This window comes from Melanaphis sacchari, unplaced genomic scaffold, assembly GCF_002803265.2.
Source record: "Melanaphis sacchari strain LSU unplaced genomic scaffold, SCAv2.0 Contig0_pilon_pilon, whole genome shotgun sequence".
NCBI lineage: Eukaryota > Metazoa > Arthropoda > Insecta > Hemiptera > Aphididae > Melanaphis > Melanaphis sacchari.
The window spans coordinates 3,087,472-3,112,805 of NW_020270366.1; the positions used below are offsets into that span (position 1 = coordinate 3,087,472).

The 25,334-nt window shown below is 24.9% G+C and overlaps 1 protein-coding gene across 1 annotated transcript; it reads right to left on the reverse strand.

Moving 5' to 3' along the window:
* Positions 1–20,139: 20,139 nt before the first annotated feature.
* LOC112600576 (beta-centractin) lies at positions 20,140–25,048 on the reverse strand. The gene is made up of 8 exons (XM_025347845.1): positions 24,915–25,048; positions 23,389–23,453; positions 22,970–23,296; positions 22,763–22,906; positions 22,531–22,696; positions 21,895–22,068; positions 21,768–21,830; positions 20,140–20,642 (listed from the first exon to the last, which is right to left on the reverse strand). The coding sequence occupies exons 1-8, from the start codon at positions 24,960–24,962 to the stop codon at positions 20,499–20,501; spliced, it is 1,131 nt and encodes a 376-aa protein (XP_025203630.1). The 5' UTR covers positions 24,963–25,048; the 3' UTR covers positions 20,140–20,498.
* Positions 25,049–25,334: the final 286 nt, after the last annotated feature.

A 25,334-nucleotide genomic window follows, 5' to 3' on the forward strand; every position in this document is an offset into this window, starting at 1 on the left:
CAAAGAATTATTTATCTTTCTGATAGATGTGCAATCGTAAATAATATTGTATTATCGTATGGTTATTGTTAGGTAATTGATACAATAAACATGAAATAATACTTTTTGGTTATCAGTTGTTAATGTTGTCATTAATTAATTGTATTAACTATAAATACAATCTATATTCGTTTTAACACTATATAGTTAAGAACTTAAAAGTTCTATTTATATTACTATTAATTATTAAATAACAGATCTATTTATTGCTTTTATTTAATATTAAACTCTAGATAATTGTTTAAATAATAGATCTATATAGTTGTTTTTGTTTGTAATCTTGAATTATAGATAGCAATGGTTAATAACTAAATAACATTACAGCTAATTAATTTATCAACTTATAATTCTAGCCCTTGAAAATGATAAAGGTTTTTTTTATTAATACAATGCCGCTTTTAATTATCTTTCCCTTGGTCCAAACAAGTTAGGTATCACGATTTTTATCTGATAAAAGAAAATTCATTTAGATCGAGGCAATTTTTATTTTTGTATTTACTGTATATATTTATTATAATATGAAGTAAATGATATACGCATTTACATTAAAAGTAAAAAAGACGCAAAATAAAACAACATTATTCGTCTAAAATTTTCTGAAATATTTTTCGGTGTCCTATATTATCCAATATTAAGAACGTGCGTAAGTATAGATTGCGTGTGTGTATTTCGGAGGAAAAGAACTAATTTTGCCAACGACATTATATAGTATAACGACTGGCGGAACGACGTCGGTGACAAGTACAATGATATGCAGTCGTATAGTACAGTATTTATTACTATGTTCGTGTTACATCCGGTTGTCATCCTCACGCTAAAACGTGTATTATTCGAGCAATATAGGCCGTTGAGGAAATACATGTCGTCGGATATCATCGCGGTGAATCTATTAAAAGACTTATCCCGCGCAGCAAATGGGCTGTTTGCCTATTTCATTTTGCCGTAGAAATTTATTTAACGGGCCGTATCTCGTCTGTCACACACTTACTACATGTATACTAACTGTACCATATTATGCTGTAAGTTTGCGGCGTTCGTATAAAACGCCACGCTGTGGCACAACAATATTATTAAATGGCCTGCAACGGCCATAAGAGTAGATATATATAGAGTCCTAAATAAGTTATATATTATCATTATAACGCCTACGCACACATTAAACTTGCGACAGGACTCGCTGTATGAACCGTATAGTTATCATGGGTGGGGACGATGGACATTTTCATTGTTGTCTAAGCCCTCAAAAATTATTAATAACAATTATACTTGCTATTATTTTTATAATTATTTTCAATATTGGGAGCATTACATAACACAGGCATGCAAGCAATTCGTTTAATATACATAACCACATAGGCATACGAGTATGTATTGTAACGTACTCGTTCAGCGCATAATATTATCTTACGGCGATACTGATGATCCTGTAACGTAAAATATATATAGTGTATAGCAACACATTTATGTGTTATTTGTAATAAACAAAAAAAGGTAATTTTCGATTTTTATCTCCTTTACATACATCGATATTGCCTACGTCATTCTTTAACAGCCAGTCTGTTAATAATTCCTTATAACCATTGTATCGTCAATGGTTAGTAACAAAAATTATCAGAAAGAAAAAATTAAAAAATGATTATGGTAAAAAAATTAGCAAATGACAAAACTTAAAAGATTGATTCAAAAAATCACTGTCTAAAAATATAAATACTTAGACTAATAATCGACAACAAAATTGATCCACTCCAGTAAACTTAATACCAATGTGATGATATTTCAAATATAAAGCAAACGAGTTATTTATATCTAATCAAAAAATGTTTTCATCTTATTGTTTGTATTGGTCTGGGATGATATTTATTTTTTTTAAGATGAATATGACATGAACTATGATTATTGGGTAATTTAATAATACGTATAAATATAATATATGCAGTTAAAAAAAAAGAAAGTAAAAAGTTATTATTTTTGATGACAGCATATTTCGTGAAGTAAATTTCGAGTCTTCATATAATCAGTAGTTATTCAGTTTCAGAATCTAAACTTTAATTCCAGGATTAATACACAACCGTTAAAGTAGTTTTATAATTTAAAAGATACTTTAAAAACATTTTTAGTTTTTCCTAAATAGTTAAATCATACCAATAATTAAAATCAAAGATAAAAATGTAATTGATTATACAGAGAACGCCGCTTATAAGACTCATATATATAAAGTTCAGTCACTTATTAGAGTCAAAATCGTATGGAATGGTCCGGACATATCTAAATATATTTTAAAAAATTCAATTATAAGACTCAAATTTCGTAAAAAAAAAAAAAAATAATAGAAAATAAACATATTTAGTTAAAATTTAGAATTACAAATTTTTTTCATAAATAATAAGTATGTATTTACATCATTTATTTGTAATATTATTTATAGTACCTAATATAATTTTAATTTTTTAGGAACTTGTAATATTCTTACCAAATATTTGTATTATAATTTTCTATACATTTTATAGTATTAAAAAAGTTTTTGGTTTTCGGGGTTATTTAAAAAAAACTATGAGTAAAAATGCTTGAAAATACACAAGTTTTCTAATAAGTGATTCATTTTCCAATTAAAAAATATCAATACTTTATAGTCACAATATTTTTTCATACGCATTTAAATTTAGAATTTGATAAAATTCGTAGAAATCTTGAAAAATACAAGTCATTGTATAATTAAAAATACATAAAAAACTTTTCTGTTTCTACTTAAGATTTTAAAATTGAACAAAAGGTTCTTTATAAGTTTTTCAGACTAAATAAAAAAAAATTCTACTGTAAAGCTAAATTATTTTTTTATGATCATTTGAAGTTCAAATTTTTACAATATTGGATACTTACCCCTATAATAACTATTTCTTTCCAAACAATTTTTGTTTATTATTGTAATTTAAAAACAAATAACCGTAGATACTTGAAATTTCTACAATTTTTTTAAATTATCTAAATATATTTGAGCTATTTATACATATAAAAAATTTTCAAATCATTTTATTTTTCATAAATAACAATAAAAAATTATTCGCAGATTCAAAATTTCTGAAAACTAAATATAAGATCCTACATAAACTATTTTTTTTTAAGTATAAAAATATTGAAAATAGGTAAGCACAATTTTTTATATGCATTTGAAGTTAAAATTTTGACAAAATTCGTAATTATATTATCATGAATTTTTCTATGCATAATGACATTTTTAATTTATTTTAAGATATTATCTATTCATATTATGAATTTATTTTTTACTGTTTTATAATATTTACAAAAAGATGTTATTACATTTTGAATTTTTAAATTTCAATCCCTCCCCCCGATTATTTTAAATTTTGTTTAAACATTTAATCCATTAAAATTACAAACTAGATCTAATTTACTAAAAGACACCTTCCACAAAGTTGAGATATAGCCTATATTGGAGTGTTTTTCTACTAGAAAAAGTAATATCAAAAACAACAGTAAAAGTAAAAATATATATCATTATATATATAATCAATACATTCATTACTCCTTTCTAAATTTATAATTTATATTGCAAAATACAAACGCCTTCGAAATTATCTTGTTTTATATTAAAAATAATTAAAATGATTTTTTTTTATATTTAAATATTTACTGTTACTTATTGAATCAGTATTCAATAATAAAATAAAACTACCAAAGTATATAAATTTAAGAAAAGCAAATATATTATTTTTGTTTCAAAACTTAACAACAAAACCTGTTTACTTGATTGCATACATAAATTTGACCTATAGATGTCAAGGTTATAGTTACATTAGTTCATCAATGATACATCAAGAAGCTATATATTTGTATTTAGTTTCTCATTATTCTATCAAGTATTCTGAATGTCTTATTCAATTTTTTCAATACTTAGTTAAACATTAAATTTTTATATTCGTTGTGTTGCTAAACACACATTATGTAATGAAACATATTGTAAGAAAAATAAAGTATAACTAGTGGCTTATACATTTTTTTAAATAGATTTTATGAATTAAATTTATGTAAATACTTCACAATTATTAAAGTTATTAAAACTTTCTGAATTTATCTTAATAAAATATTTTTTTGTTCTACTTCTAAAAAACAATTAGATAAAAGTATAAAATCATTGTTGAAAAACACGTTTTCCAAATTTATTTTTATTAATTACACGCAACTTTTAAGTAAATTACATGTGGAAAAAAAGGTACCTGTTGTATAGTAAATGTTGAGGGGTTCACTGTAATGGATGTGTTAAATTTTAATTCAATAATATATCATTGTATACGAACACAGTTCTAAGCAAAGACAGACTGTCAGTCTGTATCACTAAGTTTATTAGTTTTATGATAAAGCTATTAAAGTTTATTTTGCTCTTAGTATTTTTTCGAAATATTGTATTTATTATTTAATTATTATAAATTATAATTTATACCATAACCATATTATTTATATTATTCAAATTAATTTTGAGTTTTGATTCAATACTGCCTTACCATAAAACAGTGTAAATAGATGTGTATAATTAAGCTTTAATATTTTGCTCCAATTATTAATTGAACTAAAGTAATTGATATTTTATCAGGTGAATTATCATCAAACTACCTTCTTAGTTCAATAAATCGTAAAATTATTTTAGATTGCTATTCTGGCCTTATAAAACGTAAATTTTACAATATATGTATATACGGAATATTATAACCAACTTATAAAAAATACGATACCGCTTAATAATACTTTTGATATAATATATTGATTGCATATGTCATTGCTATAAAATAGATTAGGCATATAAATAAATTATCTAATTATTTATATCATTGTAATATTTTAAAGATATTTAATTTTTCATAAATATACAGCATCGGAGGCATTTATTCATGTTTATACAGTAATATTATAGGATTATTAAACATGCATTAAACAGTTATGATAAGTAAAAATGAGTAACATTTTAATATGTATCATAAAGTATTCATTGTAAATATGAAATATATTACTGTAATAAAATTACCTTAAAAAGTTTTACTTACAATTTGTACCTATTTCAATTCTAATTGTGTTTATAATTACTAAAAAAAAAAATTGTTTCTAAACAAATAATAATATTAGATGTGTAAAAAAAAAATCTATAATCAGTTAAACAAAACATTCAGTGTAGGTATTACGAAATTATTGAAATCAAAACATTACACAACTATTTCTACCGAAATTAACTATGATGCGGATATAGAGGAAATAGAACAAATGTTATACCTATAAAACTCAAAAAAAAAAAATTGTTGTAAATAATTAAACGTATTTTAAAGTACTTGTCAGTATAAACATATGATTGTCATATCATCGATCACCAACTACTCAAAAATCCTAATATTTAATACATTAATATTGATAATAATAATATAATACCTCAACTATAGCATTTCATGTTCTGCCTGTCTTTTATTAAGATTTAAGATAGTATCTGACTAATTAAACAATGAAATATAGAATATATTTAGGATGAATTATTTTTATGAATAATATTATTTTTCACAAAAGCTAAGAATATTTTGATATTAACTTAAACTTATTAATTAAATGTTTTTTCGTTATTATAATTATAAGTTTATGTTTTTACATTTGGTAAATTACTTTTCACAGTTGACAATAAGTATATATTACACTAAACTACAGTAAATCTAACATGGTTTAAAAAAAAAATACATAGATCTGGAATAGAACAATAAGTATTCTCAAAATAGATACACTGCAACTTAACGTTATTATGGAATTAAAATGTATCCTGTTGGTTTACTAATTAGATATTACGAAAATACAAATTTATGAATTCTATCATATTATACCATATGTTCAATGGGTTTGGAAACTTTAAATTTATTACTGTATGCATATTTTAATACCTACATGGAACAATAACAGATAACACTAATATACATTTATAATGTAAAATATTTAATAATCTTATTAGTTATATTATAATATTATTTTTATCGGCCCCAGTACCTAAGTTATTGATACTGTTGTATAAACTAATAATGTTTGATAACAATACTATAATGTAATGGTCCTGATACTAATGTAATTGATGAAACATACGCATCATTAATCATTAGTACCTAAATTTCGGTAAATCAGTAGATTGGTACAGGGTGTTTATTTGCACATATTATTTATAAAACACCTTTGGTCTGTCAAAAATAAAATTAAAGCTCTGATACTTGTCTTAAATCTGATAATAAGTAATTACTTTTTATTTTTGTTTCAAAAGCATTTTCACTGTTATTAGACATTAACCAACTAATAAAGAGAAAAGTAATTACAGAACTTAATATATTATATTTAACAGAATAATTAATAATAAGTAGATAATTTGTACATTGCACTGCATAAAAATGTAAGTTAAATTAATTTTATGGGTAAAAATAAATTTACGTTTGTACATTTTATGGTTGTTTTTTTTTTTGAGGGTGATAAGCGATATAGATCAAAGATAAAATAAAAATAAAATATAATTAAATTAAAAACGAGAGAAAATATCGAATTGGGTCTTAAATTAAAAAAATTAGCATAATTTGAGTTCCTACGTATTTTATTGAGTACCAATACGATTTAAGTCTCATTAATTTATTTGTTTTAAAAAAAATTTAATACGAGTGGATTTATTCCATTAGCGCTACTAATTACTAATAATAGCATTCTTTTGGCTGTTTTTCTATCGACTGTGATGCTGCTGAGCTCCGAAGTAGTATGCAAATTCTACTTATGTTTTCTGTTAGCGTGCAACCGTGGTGTTGTTGTCAACAACATTAAAATAAAATTATAAAATATCATTCGGGTATTATTAAATAACACCAAGAATCCAACTTTAGTTTAATTTAAGTGATAAAATATCTCGGGATCCAGCTCTAGTTTTCCTAAAATGAGTACGTTTTATTTGATCTAACAATATAACGAAAAATGATACCAGAAAGTATTGAAAGGAGACTATATTAATACTTTTACTTATATCGATAGTATCGAAATACCCCTAAATAGAGTTTTGGCTTGTTATAGGAAACAAATTAGGCTCTACAAAAATATTGTATCCAAAAACTCAACTTCCTCGTAGCATTGTGGAATTATTTAATATCCATTTAAATAACCATGTAAATTATAACTGTATTTAAATAAAGGATAACATTAAACGATACCTTTAATGAATTATCAAAAGATCACTTAATATTAATACAATAACATATGAAGAAGGTACATATAGTTTAAGTAAGTCGACATTGTGCATTTGTGCATCAATATAGTATAGTATTATAATTTAATGCTTATAATATGTAATATAACTTAAGCAATAAATTAATCAATCTACGTGAAATAAATAATTCAACGAATAGTGTTATTTAAAAATCAACTTATGAGTGGTTTAAACTAACGCAATCTAATAAAAAGTTTTGTGCAGAATAAATGATAATGATCCAACGTGTCATATTACGGTATACAATTTTAAGAATCATTCGGTGGAAGATAATTAATGATAATTTATTGACGACATAAAAATTTTAATTTTAAATTAACATAATATTATACTATTATGCATCTTATTTGTCTAGCCCACTCGAGTGAATACCCACGTGGAATGCTCATATATCTACATTTTGCGACGGATCACCGACACTTACACAATTATTAAGTTATATTAATATTATATTTTTATTTGATAAATAAGTACGTATCACTCATTCAATTAGTATTTGGTATAATTACCTATAAATTAAGACAATTAATTAATCTCAAAAAACAAAGGTCCGTAGCCGGTGGAAAATATTTTCAATTTATTTTTTCAAATTTCAATATCTCTGCAGACGCACCGAGATTCAGCAACCAACTTCTATATTCATAATACATCAATATAGATTAATATAACACTAATTTTATAGAACAGTAGATATTACTAATTATTATACTAATAATTAGTATATTTTTAATAAAGTTCAAAAATCTTCTTAAGCTACACAATTATTTAGACAATACAGAACAAACAACTATTGCTCGACTTAAGTCAAATATGGCTGCTAAAAATGATGTTGATATTATGTAGGTATATAAAGAACCTATAATTTTTAGTATTTTAATCACACAATGTACTAAATATGTATAATATGATTGGTATAAAAGTATGCATATTAAAGTCACGGTCAAATTTAAATAACACAAATTACTTTTTTAAATAAAAGATAGATTAACAATCGTCTACTCTTTCTCTAGTCAACTACTCAATTATAGTTTTGAATGTCTTAAAAAGCTCGGCCTAAAATCAAAAATACTTAATAGATAGGTTTTTATTATGTTCATTTTTGAAGAGATTTTAAAACACAAATTACTTTAACAAATTTCAAAAAAAATTCAGTTAATATAATAATTGAAATCAAAGTTTTTATGATCTTATGAGCAATCAAAAAATATATTTAACAATATAATTTTATAAAGGCTAAAATGCTCACCAAATTTTTAACTGTATTATCTAGTATTTTCTAGTCCTATTAGAATTTTCAAAATATTTTAGTTTTTCACACATGTATATTTAAAGTTTTCAATAAAAATAATTTTCCTTTAGTAAATAGTTTTAATATCAAAAATGTATAGTCACAATTCTTTTTACAAACATTTAAAACTTGAATTTTAGTTGCGAAAATTAGTAAATTATTCCAGTTCAAAGTTCATAAAATTTTTGTTACTCGTACCTAAGATTTTAAAATGTAGTAAGTATTTTATAAATTGTGTCAACCTGTATTAAAAATATATTCTATCAAAAAGTCAATTTGATTTTTTATAGCCGTTTGAAGTTCAAATTTTTACATTTCAACATATTCACCCATAAAATAACAATTTTTCCTCAAACGGTTATTGTTATTTTACTGTAACTAAGAAACGAACAGCCGTGGATATTTGAAATTTTCAAAAAATGTTTATATTATTGTTTTTTATCCTCCGTATAATTTTTAAACTATTTAGCTTTTTTAAGCTATTTATAGATATTTAAAATTTTAAAACTTAATTTCTATTAGGTATTATAATTTTCATTATGAAATTGAATTTTAAATTCAAAGTTGAACAAATTTACATCTTAATTTATATCTAAATTATGTATAACGAACTTAATTACTTTGTAATAGTTTAAAAACATTATTCGTGGAACATAAAACTTTTAAGTATATTATTATATTACTTACACACATTTATACTTTCAAATACAATATTTTCAGTAAAAATTAATTCAACCTATATCATGATCCTTCGGTCAAAGACCACTGATGCATAGAGTAAATAATAATAATAATAATAATACTAAATCAATCAGCGATTATCATGCACCATACAATAGCTAAACATACGTACAGTAATACGATTTATGAATGAAATGAATGATGAATGAATGGTATGCGATTATCAATGAATGACTCAATGATGTCGTTGTACGAGTATTTACTATTATGTACTCTATTATATATTTATACACGCATTTTAACTATTTTCATTATTATTATTGACAATATAATTTACTATATTCATGACTCATTTCAATTTAGCATTTTGCAACGGCGTGATGTTAATAGTCATATCATGCCAATTATTTATTCTACGAACTTCAATTCAACGGCATTAATTTTTATTTAACAAAATATTTTTAACAACCATGAATAAATTGGAACTATATTTATGTAATTCTATTTAACCGATCTCTATTATAATCTCAGCCATTAGAATTTAAAATGTTAAGATTAATCTACATTACATTTTGACTGTATGGTGTTATTCTAGTAATACAGCACCTGCAGTCCACTAGAAACGCGTGTGTAAATTATTTAAGTACTTACAAAACAATTTTATACACCTAAATAAATTTTGTTTTTTTAACACAATTTTTAGAGTGCCTCGGTCCTATATATCGTTTATTGTGTTTACGTAACAAAATAACATCAGAACTTACAAGATAAATCTAATTTAAACACGTACCCCATCAACACACATAAGTAGGTAACATCGAACATGTAAAATATAGAGACAATAGATAGCTCAAACGATAGAATATTATAATATATTTATATATAAAGGTTATTTTTACGTTCTAAACCTAATATTACCATATTAATATTTATTGTCATCAATAACATTCCATAATTTTACATTTTACGCAACTATTGTTTCATTTTGGCATATTTTGACATAATGTGATTACAAAAACAACATTTTTTATGATTATTCAACTAATAAAGACTACTAACTAAACATTTAAAAACTTAAAAATAATAAAAAAATGCCAAGAAAGTTTTGACTCCTCAAATGGCACAATAAAGGAGTAAATATATATTGTGTAAATAGCTTCGTTATTTTGATTACTTTAAATCGCAAAATTTCTCGAATTTATCATGTTCATTTGATGATTCTATCTAATTTTAAATGCATTGGAACAATACGACTCGAGCGAGACTGAAACAATGTATGCCTTTAAAGTTTCTAAAAATAAAACCACGGAGACAAATTTTTACTTGACAGTAAGGTGAGTTTATACTATAGAACTATAGAAATTCACAAGTTGTAATTCGTAACCAATATTAAAAAAATCGATCATCAATATTCAATGAATAATTATGGCCACAGATAAACTGTACGATCCCAAATACATTTTATTGTACATTATACCTAATACATAAATAGTTAAAATTACTATTAAAATATTTTATTAAGTAATAACATTATTAATTATTATCCTGTATAACAATATATTAACATACTATATAGTGAATATTAATGTTATTATTTCTGTTTACCAAAATCAGTCATTAACTAGCTAGGTTATTTTATAATTAGCTAAATTACTTAGCTAGTTCATGAATTCATTGTAACAAATTCGAGTTTTCCGGTTAATCAGAAAAACATTTAATTACGTTAAGATTCCCCCTTTCCTGCACAAATTATAAGTTAAAGCTTTTTAATTTTAAATAATATAAATTTTAAGTTCAATCCCGGAATTTGTAAGCTTTAAAATTTATAATTTTCTTAAAGCAATTTTGACGTAGAGAGGCGGGACTACCGCCTAAAACCTAATTTTTTCAATATCTTAGGAAAAATGAACTTAAAAAGTCTCAAATTAAATTATTTCAAATATAAGTTATAACAAAACTAGAGATCTTTCTTCTATTATATAGTAGGTTTGAAGTCAATAAATGTTTGTACGGATAAACGATTCATATTTAAAACGCGCATTAAATTAAATTAATGTACATCTGGTTTTTGATATTTTTTTATTGCTGTAATAACTTCAAAGAAACATTGTATCACATTTTTAAACCTAAAGTATTTCAATTTAAAATAATTTGTGAATTTTTGAAATTTTCAATAAATATCTAAACCAAAATAAAAATAAAATAATTTTGTAATATTATCAATGGTGGAATTTAAACATTGATGTTTAAAATGAAATTAGAACATTTTTTTTATTACATTTTAGGTCATTAGTTCTACTAATTTCCAATATAATAATAGTACTTGAGTTCCGGCATGAATTAAACTCTACAAAAAAGACCAGATACGTCTTAGCAAATTCATACAAATCGTACATTTATCTAAATATATAATTTAAAATAATTAATTAATCATACTATATTTGAATAATATATTTTCATATATAATAAGTCCATAAGATCCATATAGGTACTATTGTTAAATTCATAATGTCATACTAAGATGTTTTATAGAAACAAAAAAAACTTTACTTCAATAAATAATTTAAAAAATAAAATTTTATAATCTGAGCACTGAGGAAAATGTATTGATTTTTAAACAATGTATTATAAAATTTCCTTTTATTTTTTTAGAATTATTTTTAGATATAAGTAAACCTTAAATTTTCTTTATTCTCTTTAAATGAATACAGTGTACTCGTACACTGTACACTTACGACTACGATTTATCACAAAATTTTACTTTTAACCATGCTATATAATTTTATATAGGTACCTCCTATATATTTATAAATAAGATAAGTATCGATAAATTACATTTATGTAGTCTCGTAAAATCAAGCAGCTAAGAACCGTTTATTTTTTAGAACTTAGTGTTCGTTATACAACGGTTGAGTATATTACAAAACGTATTTATATAAAATAATATATTATACAATATCAAAGAACCTTAAAGACGACGAATTTATTTGCATATATTTCACTTTTCTGTGAAATGTATGTGGTTTGTGTTTCTGCCAAGTATTTTCTGCGTTTGGCTATGAAACTATCGATAAATAACCCCAGCCCCATCCTCTCATAAAAAAAGTATTCTCGTAATAAATAGAAGGTACTATGATTTCTAATGAATCACTTTATGTGTCAAAAGTTACCATTTTACCGATTGATTATGAAACCGTATCATCTGTAGTTGGTTTAGTTGCTTTTATGAGGAGTAAAAATGTAAGCATAGACGTGCGCATAGGGCGTACAGGGTGTACCCAGACACACCCATGTGAATTTCATGGGCCGAAGTGCCCAATATCTAAATTAAATTGCCCATATATTAATATTAATTGCAATAAATATACCTCGGTTACCAAAATAAATTTTAGATTAAATTTTTAAAGCAAATTTGAAAAATTAGAATAATTCATTGTGGTACAGTCTATTGTTGAAAGTTTGTATGTAGTTTAACGTGTAAACGTGTAGTGACTAGTATAATGTATTAAAAAATTTTATGAGTTAATTGTAATTGTACATTGAGAAACCAATTGTTCAATTTACAATTGAAGTAAAACACAAGTAAAACTTGTGGCAGTGGTGGATCAAAGGAGGAGAGGAGGGGGATAATAAGGTAAATACCCCCCTGAGCTTATAACATAAAAGTGTATTGCATTGTGACTTGTGAAAAATAGATACTAGTTATATTCAGCGTTACCGCAGTGGATATTTTAACTAATATACTGGGCGACAAAAATGTCGCCTAGAGAAAACTTTTTGTCGCCTAATAGACCATATATTTAATTACTGGGCGACAACGATTATTTGTAAAAATGACAATGTTTAAAATTATTATACAATTATTTCTTATGTTTAAATTAATTGTTATTTATTTATATCTATATTACATCGTTCAATCATTTGAATTTGGGAGTACAAATAATTATTGAAATTTTCTACAATGGAAAACCCGTGTGACCGATCTCCTTGGGTACTCATAAAATAATAAAGTACCTACGCAATAAGCAATTTATTCTATGCGACAATATGACATGTTTCATCTGGTCATCAGCAGTTCCAATAATTAATATCTACAAATTATTTTCGATTTTATTTTAGTCCTGGTTTGTACAAGCTAATTCTTATATTTACTTTAATATGTCGTTTTTTATACTTTTATAACAAAATGTATTGGTACTGTATGTTATTGATTCCTTTTTTTTAACTAAAAAGAGTAAGTTTAACACATAAATTATTTGTATTCATTTATGTATTGTAAGTTTTGATGGTATTGTTAGATATAAGTAAGGTTTTGTATATTTAATTCTAAAAAGTATTTTTTAGGCGCATATATTGATTTTGATTATGACGTGTGTAATTTTTTTTTTAATTTCGCCCAGTAATAATAGCTAAAAATATCCACTAGCGTTAGTCCTGCGTTACGTATCATTATAATACGAAAATAACGATAATAAAGTACCCACTACCCAAAAGAATTACGATAAACTGTCAATCAGGCCTTAGTATGACGATTTATTACCCCCCCCCCCCTCCTTGATAAATTTTTGGATCCACCCTTGATTTGAGATCATCTATTATCAACAGTATTCTTCATTTATTTTTCATTCTTGATTGTGTTTTAACTTGAATGTTAACCCACCATGATCACTCTCTCAGAGATGATGTATATTAGTGTGTAACTTGTATTTTTCTATAATATATAAATTAAAATCATATAAAGCTTAGAATAAAGTCTTATAGTTTTAATATAAAAGGCCGATAATAATATGTGAGCGTTGGGCACTACTTACTTTTGGAATCTGCGCACGCCTATGAGTGTAAGATACATTTGTTGGAGTTTACAGTTATACCATTCGCCAAATTCTTAGAGATTTATGAACATTTCAAGTTCAATGATCATCTATAATGATGAAGCGATATTTTACCTGAGTGAAAAAACAAACATTGTATAGTTAAAAATAATTTGGAGATTAGAATATAAAGATTACCGACTGCATTTCAAGCGGCCAGTTCTAATATATTTAGTGTCAGTAGTTCAGTACTCAGTCGAACTTTCGATTTGGATCGTCAATGATAATCAATAAATTTATATAGGTACTAGATATTAGATATAGTAATAACAATTAATAATTAGTTATTTATAAGTAGATAATTTAATAATTTGGTAGTTATCATTAACATTTGGTATACAACTATAATTTAACAGGTCGCGCTAAAGTCTATTTTACAAAATTTTAAATTCTAATGTCGTCACAGTTTTTAAGTTATAAAAGTTTAAAGCTATCTCATTAAGTAAAATCCATTATTATATATTTTTGAGCCAAATTTAAATCTTAATTACTTGTTGTTTAGATATTCATTTAGTATATTATGATCTATCGGTCCGCGTAATCTATCGACATTTTAAATATTGACCTTTTAGATATCAAGAATTTTTTTTTTTAGTTATTTTTAATCATATTACTCATATTTAATAACCAAATAATATTTATGAAAAAAAAAAATTATTTTTGCATAATTCTACTTTAAGTGTAAAAATCCAGGTATTATTGCTTATTAAAAAAATCTTAAATTATAGTTATCCGCTTTCTATGTAAAAAAATCAATTTAAAAATGTAAAAAAATAAATATCTTACCCGTTAATCGATTGTTTTTGTGTGAGCCTCTTTTTTTGGGACAATCAAATTTTTATAGTGATTCACTGCTTACAACAGCCTAAATTTTGTAAACAAGAATAAACTCTAACTCAGTCCGATATTACAATAGAACTGCAAGTAATATTTCGTTTCGATTATCGGTATTAAACTTCCTTTGTTACATTTTCCCACTATAAAAAATAAACTTTTGTTTTAAAATATTTCGGTTATATTTTCTTTTCCTTCTCACTAAAGATTCATCAATTGTATGACATACTTTTTATACCTATTTTCGACATTTTTGAACGGTTTTTAAAATAATTAACACACATCTCTACACAAATTAAACCAATCGACAACACTTGTTATTTGAACGGCCCGTAACATTTCAAACAGTAATAATGGGTAAATCTTGTGATCAATTAAAAATAAATTCAATTATTCGATCCAAACTGAGTTTTGAGTTTCATCATATATTAATTTCAATTTATGTAAAAAAAATGCATTTGTTTTCGTATCAATTGATATATATATCTAACATTCTTTTCTGATACATCTTATAGTGCTGTTTTTTCGAATTTCACCCGTAGCCGATCATTTTTTTCTAATGTACATATATCATAATAGAACCATGAAACGTATGATATGAATTAGTTTAAAATTTTAAATACATATATTGTGGTAAGAGTTACCTAATGTTTTTATTTTCATACAATTCAATTGAAATAATTTTGTTATACACACGATGAACGATGAACCAATGGCAAAACACGTACTGACAATTATTATCAATTTAGAATAAGGTATAATAAAACTAAAATACAGTTATTAGTATTACATTTTTATAATAAACTATAAAGATAGGCAAGCACAAGTACGGTACATAAGTCACATATTATTAAATTCTGTAATACAGAAAGATCGCATACTAAACTCGATCTTCGCTTGCCGTTTGGTAGGCCACATATTAGACAAATGCCATTGATGTCAGTGTTATAAATTATACTAAGCTTTTATAATATTGTTACGGACCATGTAATATTTAGTTTATTTTAAAACATTTATATTGTACGGTGTAGTGTGGCATATGTTCCGATTATTTAATAAGATAAGACAATACGACTAATGTGAGGTCAGAGCAGATAGTGAGAGCATTGTATTATTTAATTAAGACAATTTAGGTATGATCACACGTCGCTCACTTCTTAGAAAAGTCGAAATCCTGAGAGTGCAAGAGTCGACAAGAATACGTAATTAAATGCGAGAGCCCTCGTATCATCGGAAGTCACCATCGATTCTTTTTAAATCAACCATTCATAAGAGAGACCTGAGCAAGAGGTCGGCAGACGGTTAGGGATATCCAAGACGCTCAGAGTCAGATCGTAACACTACTCACTGTCTTATTTATCATTATCAGTATTTCTGAGGTCAGTCGTAACACTACTCACAATGTTGTTTAACAGTATTTCAAAGTCAGTTCGTAACACTGCTCACCAACATCTTGTACTTACAATAGAGTATTTTTATATTTAAGCCTATGTTAAATAAAAATTTACTTTATAATTAATATATCAAGTATTTTCATTTCTGCGTGAATATATGAATCGGCATTGTCATCCGGACGCATAATGTTGACAAATAATTTTATTATATTATTATTTGTTTATGCATTTAACTTTAACGCTTAATACATTAGTAGTTAATCGTTATTTTAATGTTTTCGTCAGTTTTCTAAGTAAAAAATTAACCATATATTGGCACATTTCTGGATACCTACACACACAATACAAAAAAATCATATTATCAATTATTGTTTTCCTCTAGAAACGTTTTTAAATGAATAATTTACGACTTCCTACATTCCGGATTACTAGAACGGACTCGCGTTACTCACCGTATCGTACCTTACACTGTCGAGCATCAGTTATTTACTATGCGACGGCGATTAAAAAAAAAAAAACACGATTAGGTACAAATTACATGAATACGTGGAGCCACAAGTGAATGAATCACACACAGCAATAATAATAATCATAATAATATCTTATACATACATAATAGATGAATCATACATTGTTCATATATACTATACCGCTGTCGTCACGTCATATCCAAAAACATAATAATCAATCGCAATTTTTTTTTTTTTTAATTATTATGTTATGACTACTTAATATCATAGTAGGCCTATAATATACCGGCGTTAAACAACATTTCATCAAGGTAAAATAATAATAACCAATACCCAATACATTAGTATGTATAATTTACCGTTATCATTACTATTATTATAAAATTATAAAATTATAAAAAAATATTGGTATTTTTAATTTACAGTGAGACGTAACTACATCGTTATTTTCATTAAATAAATCACAGTAATGTATATACAAATTTAAATTCAATGATAAATTATTAAACGATTCTATGCAAAGGCATACTGTTAGCCTATATTACTAAGAATATTTTATGATTTAATTTTAGATTCGGAGTAGAGTGAAGAATGTATTGATTTTAAATACCTATGCTTTTTTGTGGATGAATACGCGACAAGTTGTCGATAAAATACTTTGATTTCCAAAAATAGGGGTAGTTTTGAACCTAGTTTATTCTGAAACCAAAAATTTTAAAATATATAATCAATTTTTTTTCTTTGATATTTGTCAATCTAATTTTGATAAATTTAGATATTTAAACATTTTAAACAAAAAATAGCAATTTTAATTATTTTGTTGTAATTATTTAAAATATTATTTTTTTTTTTTTTATTGATCTCATTTAAGCCCGCAACTGAGGCCATTAGCTGTGGATATAGGAACATTAGGTTTTTAATTTTGTATAAGGTTTGTTTGTAAGGTTTGGTTATAGTAGGGCTGGAACACGTGTGTGTGTGCGCCATGGATTCATCACTAAGAACTTGAGTGGTCACCCATACGAGAACTGACGACACCGGCCAATGATTGACCTCAGAATACATTTAGTGGACTAAAGCCAACCACCGCGCCACAAATGGCCACTTAAAAAGTATTATTCGTGACCCGTGGGGATTTGAAACTTTTCCATGATATATTATTATTATTTATAAACAGTACACATAATGACATTTTCAAATACAATTTTTCGGAAAAAAAAGTATAATATACCGTAGTAAACGTAATACTCGTAATCGTAGGCCAATACTGCGTATACATATACAATATACATATATATTGCAAGTACATATTACACTATCTTGGTTACAGATAGGTCAAAGGCTATCTCTAAGATCGTTCCTTGTCAGAGATGCTGGTAGTCACCAGGACGTGTCTTATATATAACAGGTTTATAACTTCATGGTTTAACCTTTGTCGCAACAATATACCGCCTGACCTTTTTTTGGGTTTTTATTTTAGGATAACTTCACTCAAACTAGTTAAAAAAATTAGTTTGTAAAGTTTATATTATAATAATAAATAATACCGAAATTTTCATAGAATGGTATTTTTTAATAATTAGTATTAAATATGCCAATACTTAATTTTGATAAAAAAAGAACAAATTATGTTCAGATCTTTTTAATTTCCTAATATTACAAATTTAGTCCACAATGTTTACAACATTTAAAATAAACACACGGTTTATTCACTCGAAAACATGAGAACGAGAAGACGACGGCGGTAGACACCTATTTAATGTATGATTCATCCGAGATGTACACATAAGATAATATACATATAATTATTATTGTGATTCATTCACATGTGGCGCCGCTCTTTCATGTAATTTGTGCGGTGTACAATAAATTATTATGTTAATATCTTTTTTTTTTTGTATTATCTCTGCATAGTAAATAACCAACTCAAACACACAGTATGGCAATATAGTACCATACCATTTGTCAATATGATTCAACATGCAGTGACGCGAATCCATTCTAGGAATCCGGAAGGAAGGAAGGAAGGAAGTCATCAATTAAACATTTAAAAACGTTTTAGAGTGGAAAAAATACGACAAAAATTGACATGGTTTGTTTGTATTGTATGTAAGTATCCTAAAACTGTACACAAATATCATATAGTGATGATGATTCATCCTAACGAAAAGATTATAGGTACATTAACAACTAATATCTGTGATATCAAAGCCAAATGCTTAAAAAATAATAATCAATTAAAATTTTAAATTATCATCACTAATTCTTTAAAAGAAATATAGATTTACAATTTTTGAAAATGATAATAGCGTACATATTAATATTTTTTGTTATATATTTTTTTTATTTTATTTTTTATTTTACATTAACAATTAAAATTAAATATTGCCTATTTTTTTTTTTTTTTATTTATTGTGGGATACAAAATATGAAATATTTTAATAATATATCGCCATAATACAAAGGTTGAGAAACACTACCCTAAAGTACCAGGAAAAATATTGAACTCGAAAATGTAATTGTTTTACAGCTGCTTCAAAAAGTAATAAGAAACCCAAAACGAGAAAATAAAATATGCATCATTGTAAAATCAAAACATTTATTGCTCCGCTCAGAATCTAAAAGTTCTAAGTCTCAACTGCTTTTTTCAATACCTAACTTTATGATAGTGTCTATTTTTGAAGGTTTTCCACTACCTATTTATACAATTATCGTTGCCCATTGAATTATAATATTGTAATGTTTAAAAGTTAGGTGGAAATGGAATGGATTCATTAAAATAGAAAAATACATTGTAAATAAAAATTTTTTTTGTTAAGTAACTCTATTTATTTTTGGCAAATTAATACCGATTATGTCAATCAAATTAGGGCAGTGAAGATTGGACTATATAACATTATACATAGTTAAAGCTGATACTTTCACATAAACATAATATAGTAACAAATATTTTTAATAGATATTGTTTTTTATTTCAATAGCAAAAATAAATTAATTTAATTTAGTAATTATATAATACTATATTTACAGACACTATTAACCAATTCCGCTTAACTGTTAAGACTGCAGCGACATCGTCAATAAATTAAATTAATTTTTTAGAACAATAAAATAACTATAGATAAATTAAAAATTAATCTTATACGACAGAGACTTTCGTCTATATCATATTATCATATGTATTTATACAGTAGTGAAGTATTTCAAATATAAAAAAGAAATTAATTCTACGATATAATATATAATATATATATATAAGTATATTTATATGTATACATATATAATTGTTATTAAATATACATCGATAAGCGAAACAAATAATAATAATAAAAGGTATAAAGAAAACAAATTGGCCAATGACAAAAAATGGATGTTTGTACAAGAACTTCTTTATTGGTGTTTAGGCATCGCGCGAATAAGAATGACAAAAAAGTCAAATTAAACCGTGTTAGAAAAAGAACCACGCGGTTGTGTATAAAATATTGCCCACGTGAAATAGATTATTTCTCGATCATATGAGACGTTGTTTAAAAATACGATATAAATGATGATTGATTCGCATAAGGTAATTATGACCGTGTACCTAGTGGTGACGTGACGCTTAACCAAAAAGGTCATAAACGTAGCAGGTGAGCAGATCAGCGACAATGGTTACATAGTTTTTCTGTGTATCACTCGAGCGCCTTCTTCGAAAAATTCTCGTTTCGACACCCACATCCGGCGGAATGTGCCTAACGAGGCCAAAATTGAACCTCCAATCCACGTTGTGTACAAACGTTCTTGTGGCGCCAAAATCTTAAAAAAAAAGTAAAAATCATTTAATTTTTATATTATACACAATTGTATGCAGGTACCATGTTTCCAAAAAAACCTTAAGATCTACAGAGATTGAAGGTTGAAGGTTAAAACATAACAATACGGAAGTGATTTTTTGACACGGTGATAACTGGAGGACGTTGAATAAACAAATAACCATTATGTATTATACAGACCATTTTCATAGAAAAACCTTTCTATGCAATTATTATAATGAAATATTTTCACACACCATAATATAAGTAAAAGAATAGATAAAAAATAAATAAATTGATAAACAATGACCGTCATGGAGTTTAACAACATTGACACAACCTGCACTATTTTGTCTCGATAATAGACACACATCAAATAATTACTAGGGCCATGAACTTTATAATAACAATATTAGGCTCACATTTCATATAATATGGGAATCAAAAATTTTAACACATATATAATAATTTTACAGAATGTTAATTGCAAACATATTTTTTTTTAATAATTTTCGTATAATACACAATCCTTATTCTATCAACGGATTCATTTACCATTTCAATAGGCATCTCCATTTGACAACCAATAACCGTTTATAGCGATTTTATTTATCTTTACAAAATTAGTGTATACAACTAATCCATATTACTTTAAAACATTTATTGTAAAATCTAGCATATTATTTTTAAAAAATCAACTGTATGTCAAATGTTTAAGAAATTATTTTAAAACAAACAATTGTATTGATTATTAAACTTGGTTTCTTTTAATATTTACTCACAATATTGTACAATTACACAAATACTATTTATGCACATTAAATAATAAAAAGAATAATATTATATTATATAAATATATTATACTAGTGTTTCCTCTCTATAGTCCTGCACTATTGACCACAAATTATATAATGCCTCAACAAAACCCATAACTAATAACCATAATATTAAAATTGATTGTATTAACTATGTACTATTCATAAACATTGTCAATGTGTCACTGTTGTGTGTATAAATAACTAACTAACTATTAAGTACCAATGTACTCAACAAAAAAGGAAAATAAAATAATAATACATAATAATTTATAATACTGATTTAAGAGTTTTAAGCATTGTTGAGTATTTACCTTTAATTTCATATTTTTAGGTGCTAGTTTCTTAATTTCTGATAATAACCTATCACCAAATCCCTAAAAAAAAAAAAAATACAAAATATAAATAAAAATTTGATTTATATTTTTTTTTTTCACTTACAGATAATAGAGTTGAACCTCCAGCTAGAACAATACTTTGATATAATTTTTTTCGTACATCTAAATCTGATTTTTGTATTGAATATACTAATGCTTCGTGTAAACCTTCACATTCTTCACCAATTAAATCTGGATGAAATAACACTTCTGGAGCACGAAAACGAGCTGGGCCAATCTTATAAAAACAAACAATAAAATAAATTCAGTTGAATATAATTAAAATTTTTTAAATTATTATTATATTAACTGATAGATGTTTAAATTATCTATGCTTTTTTTCATTTTAATTTAAGTTTTGAAATGCATTTTTGTTAAATCATATTAAATTTTGAACAATTATTGCTAAGATATAAATTCTAACATTGACTATTTTAAATTTTATACCTTAAATATTTATATATCTTTAGTTTAATTTAGATTAACAATTTCATTAATATTTTATACTTTATGTATTTTGATTTATTATAATACATAAAAATCATACTAATTATTGTATACTAATGTTATAAAATATGTCAAGTTATTGACAACACAAGTAAATTAATAACTAGTTTTTATGAGTCTAAGAAATTAAAAAAAAAAAAGCAGGTAAATAAAATATGAACAAAAAATTAAAAATAATAAAGTATAGACTTACATCAACTTTATTACCATCAGGTAACATATATTGATACACATTACTATCAGAGGATTCTTCTTTAACTGGACTAAGAGCTACATAACAAGCTTTTTCTTTGATTGCTCTAACTACTTCAAATTCTGCAGATGTTGAAAAATTCAAACCTTCTTTTCTTAGTAATAACCTAAGTACAAAATTAAAATATTATACATAATATTTTAATTTTAATTACAAAGATATAATTAATTACTTAAGATAGCGTGATATATCTCGGCCAGCTAAATCTAATCGTATAATACCATGTTTCATAGCAAAACCTTCATAAATTGGAACAGTGTGAGTAATTCCATCACCAGAATCTAAAACAACTCCAGTGGTACGACCAGTAGCGTATCTATAAATAAAAAAAATGTAATTTTAATATTCAGTTATTTTGTTAACATTTGCTGTTATATACAAACTAAGAACTGCTTGAATTGACACATAAAATGCAGGAACATTGAAAGTTTCAAAAAATATTTCTGCAGCTTTTTCACGATTTCGTCGTGGGTTTAAAGGAGCTTCAGTTAATAGCACAGGATGTTCTTCAGAAAATGTTTGAAGTTGATCACTTCCATATATATATTGCCATATTCTTTCCATATCATTCCAATCAGTTACAATACCGTGTTCTATAGGATATTTGATATAAAGCAAACCACGATGTTCTTCTGCTTTTGGTCCAATAAACGTATCTCCTTCTAAAGCACCAGCCATAACTCTAACATGCTTTGGTCGTCCAATACTATAAAACAATATTCATTTATATTTGTCTACAGTCTACATATATTATTCTATTGTGTGTACAATTATAATTCTATGTTGTATAATACATACTAATTTGGAAAACAACATTTTGGTGTTTGTTCCCCGGCAAATCCAGCTTTAATAGCACCCGATCCCTACAAAAATACAATTTATAAGTACAAATAATCCAAAATTGAGTTAAATAACTACTCAAAGTCAGTTTATAAATTTAGTAAACCTTTAAAACTTTATACAAATTAAAACTTAATCAATAATTTTTAGTTTTATTTAACATAAATATAAAAAATAAATTATAAGAATCATTAAAAGTTTGTTATACATAATATATAAGTCAAATATTTACTAAAATATAAAAATAACATTTATATTAATTTAATTTAATTAAAAATTTTGAAATAAGTTTTATAAAACAAAATAGGAAAAATAATGTAATAAATATTAAGTCCATAAACTTATTTAATAAAACATAACTTAAGGCATTTATTTACAGTAAAATAATCCTAATCTTAAAACCATGAATAGTTATATATTTTGTACTTTATAAAAAATATATAACTGTAAAAACTTTAAAACTTAATACAAGGTAAATGTATTATTCAACTTTTAAGTCATTCAAGTTTCTTAAAATAAACATTTTTAGAGACATCTGTTAAATAAAAATTTCTAACCAAAACAATTATTTAAGTGTTGAATGAATTGCTATAATTAATCATGCAATATATGAATCCTACTTAAATTAAAAAGGCTCAGAATAAAAAAAAAACAAATGAACATACATACAATTATAAAATATAAATAAATATGCGTTTTTATTTAATAACAAATTTAATTTAAAAAATGAGTATATTTTAATAAACTTTTTGAAATCTATAGATATAAATCTGATTAAATTGTCTTTGATCTAAACATAATTTAGTTTAAAAGTATAATTGAATATATCTAAAAATAAATGTAAGCCTGATTTTCATTTAGTTAATAATTTATTCAAAAACTTATTTAATCTTGATAGGTATAACACCTGAAAATAATATAATCATACTTAACAAAAAGTTAGACATACCTAATCTTTTAAAAAAAATTTAAATTTAGTTCTTTGGTAATAAATTATACATATACTTAATAGTTAAATGTTAAAATGTAATCTAATGTAATATTATGTCCAAGTAAAGTTTCATATTATATAGGTGTACATGGCTTATTATGTCAATAAGCTTAAACCTAATTGGTGATAATTAAAATAATACTAGATAATTACAAAAAGCTTTTACACAAACATGAAAATATCAATTTAATATTAAATAATTTCATATAGAGTAATTATTTTAAATAAAATTGAGTTAAAAAAATGTTTTATAGAATATAAAACACTAATAATAAATTACTAATAAAACTCTAATAATAAATCATACAAAAGATCAAAAATGAAATTTTCCAAACAACTTAAATTCAATTACAGAAGAAGCAAAATAATAACACACGTTTTCTGTTACTTATACAAAAAATACGTAGGTCGAAAAATGATTTATAAAATGTTCATGCTTTCATAGTTGTATAAAATATTATGCATAAATCATATAATGATGACGAGGACTTACATTGTCTATGACAACCGGCTGGTTAACAATAACATCATAGGTTTCCATGATGAGCCGTTTTTTGGTAAAAAATAACTATTATAACTTTAAATTCTTGATGAAATAAAACTGTAAAAAATTACATATAACTAATAAGTAAAACTTTCTTTAAAAACGTTCAATATTATAATATTATTCTTGAGTTGATAACATTACAATAAGCGTTAACATAACCTAAATACCATTACCAACATAACCGGTTTATTATCATAGCAATGATAATAATAATTTTTTATTTTTAAACCTCTGTAATGAGTGTAATTTTCTCACAATTTTATTACTCCAGATTTTTGAATCGAAATTTAAAATTCACACAATATATTAGTATAATTAGCTTAGTACAACTTTTTTTTATAAAAGTTTAATCGGTTTATTTGTTAT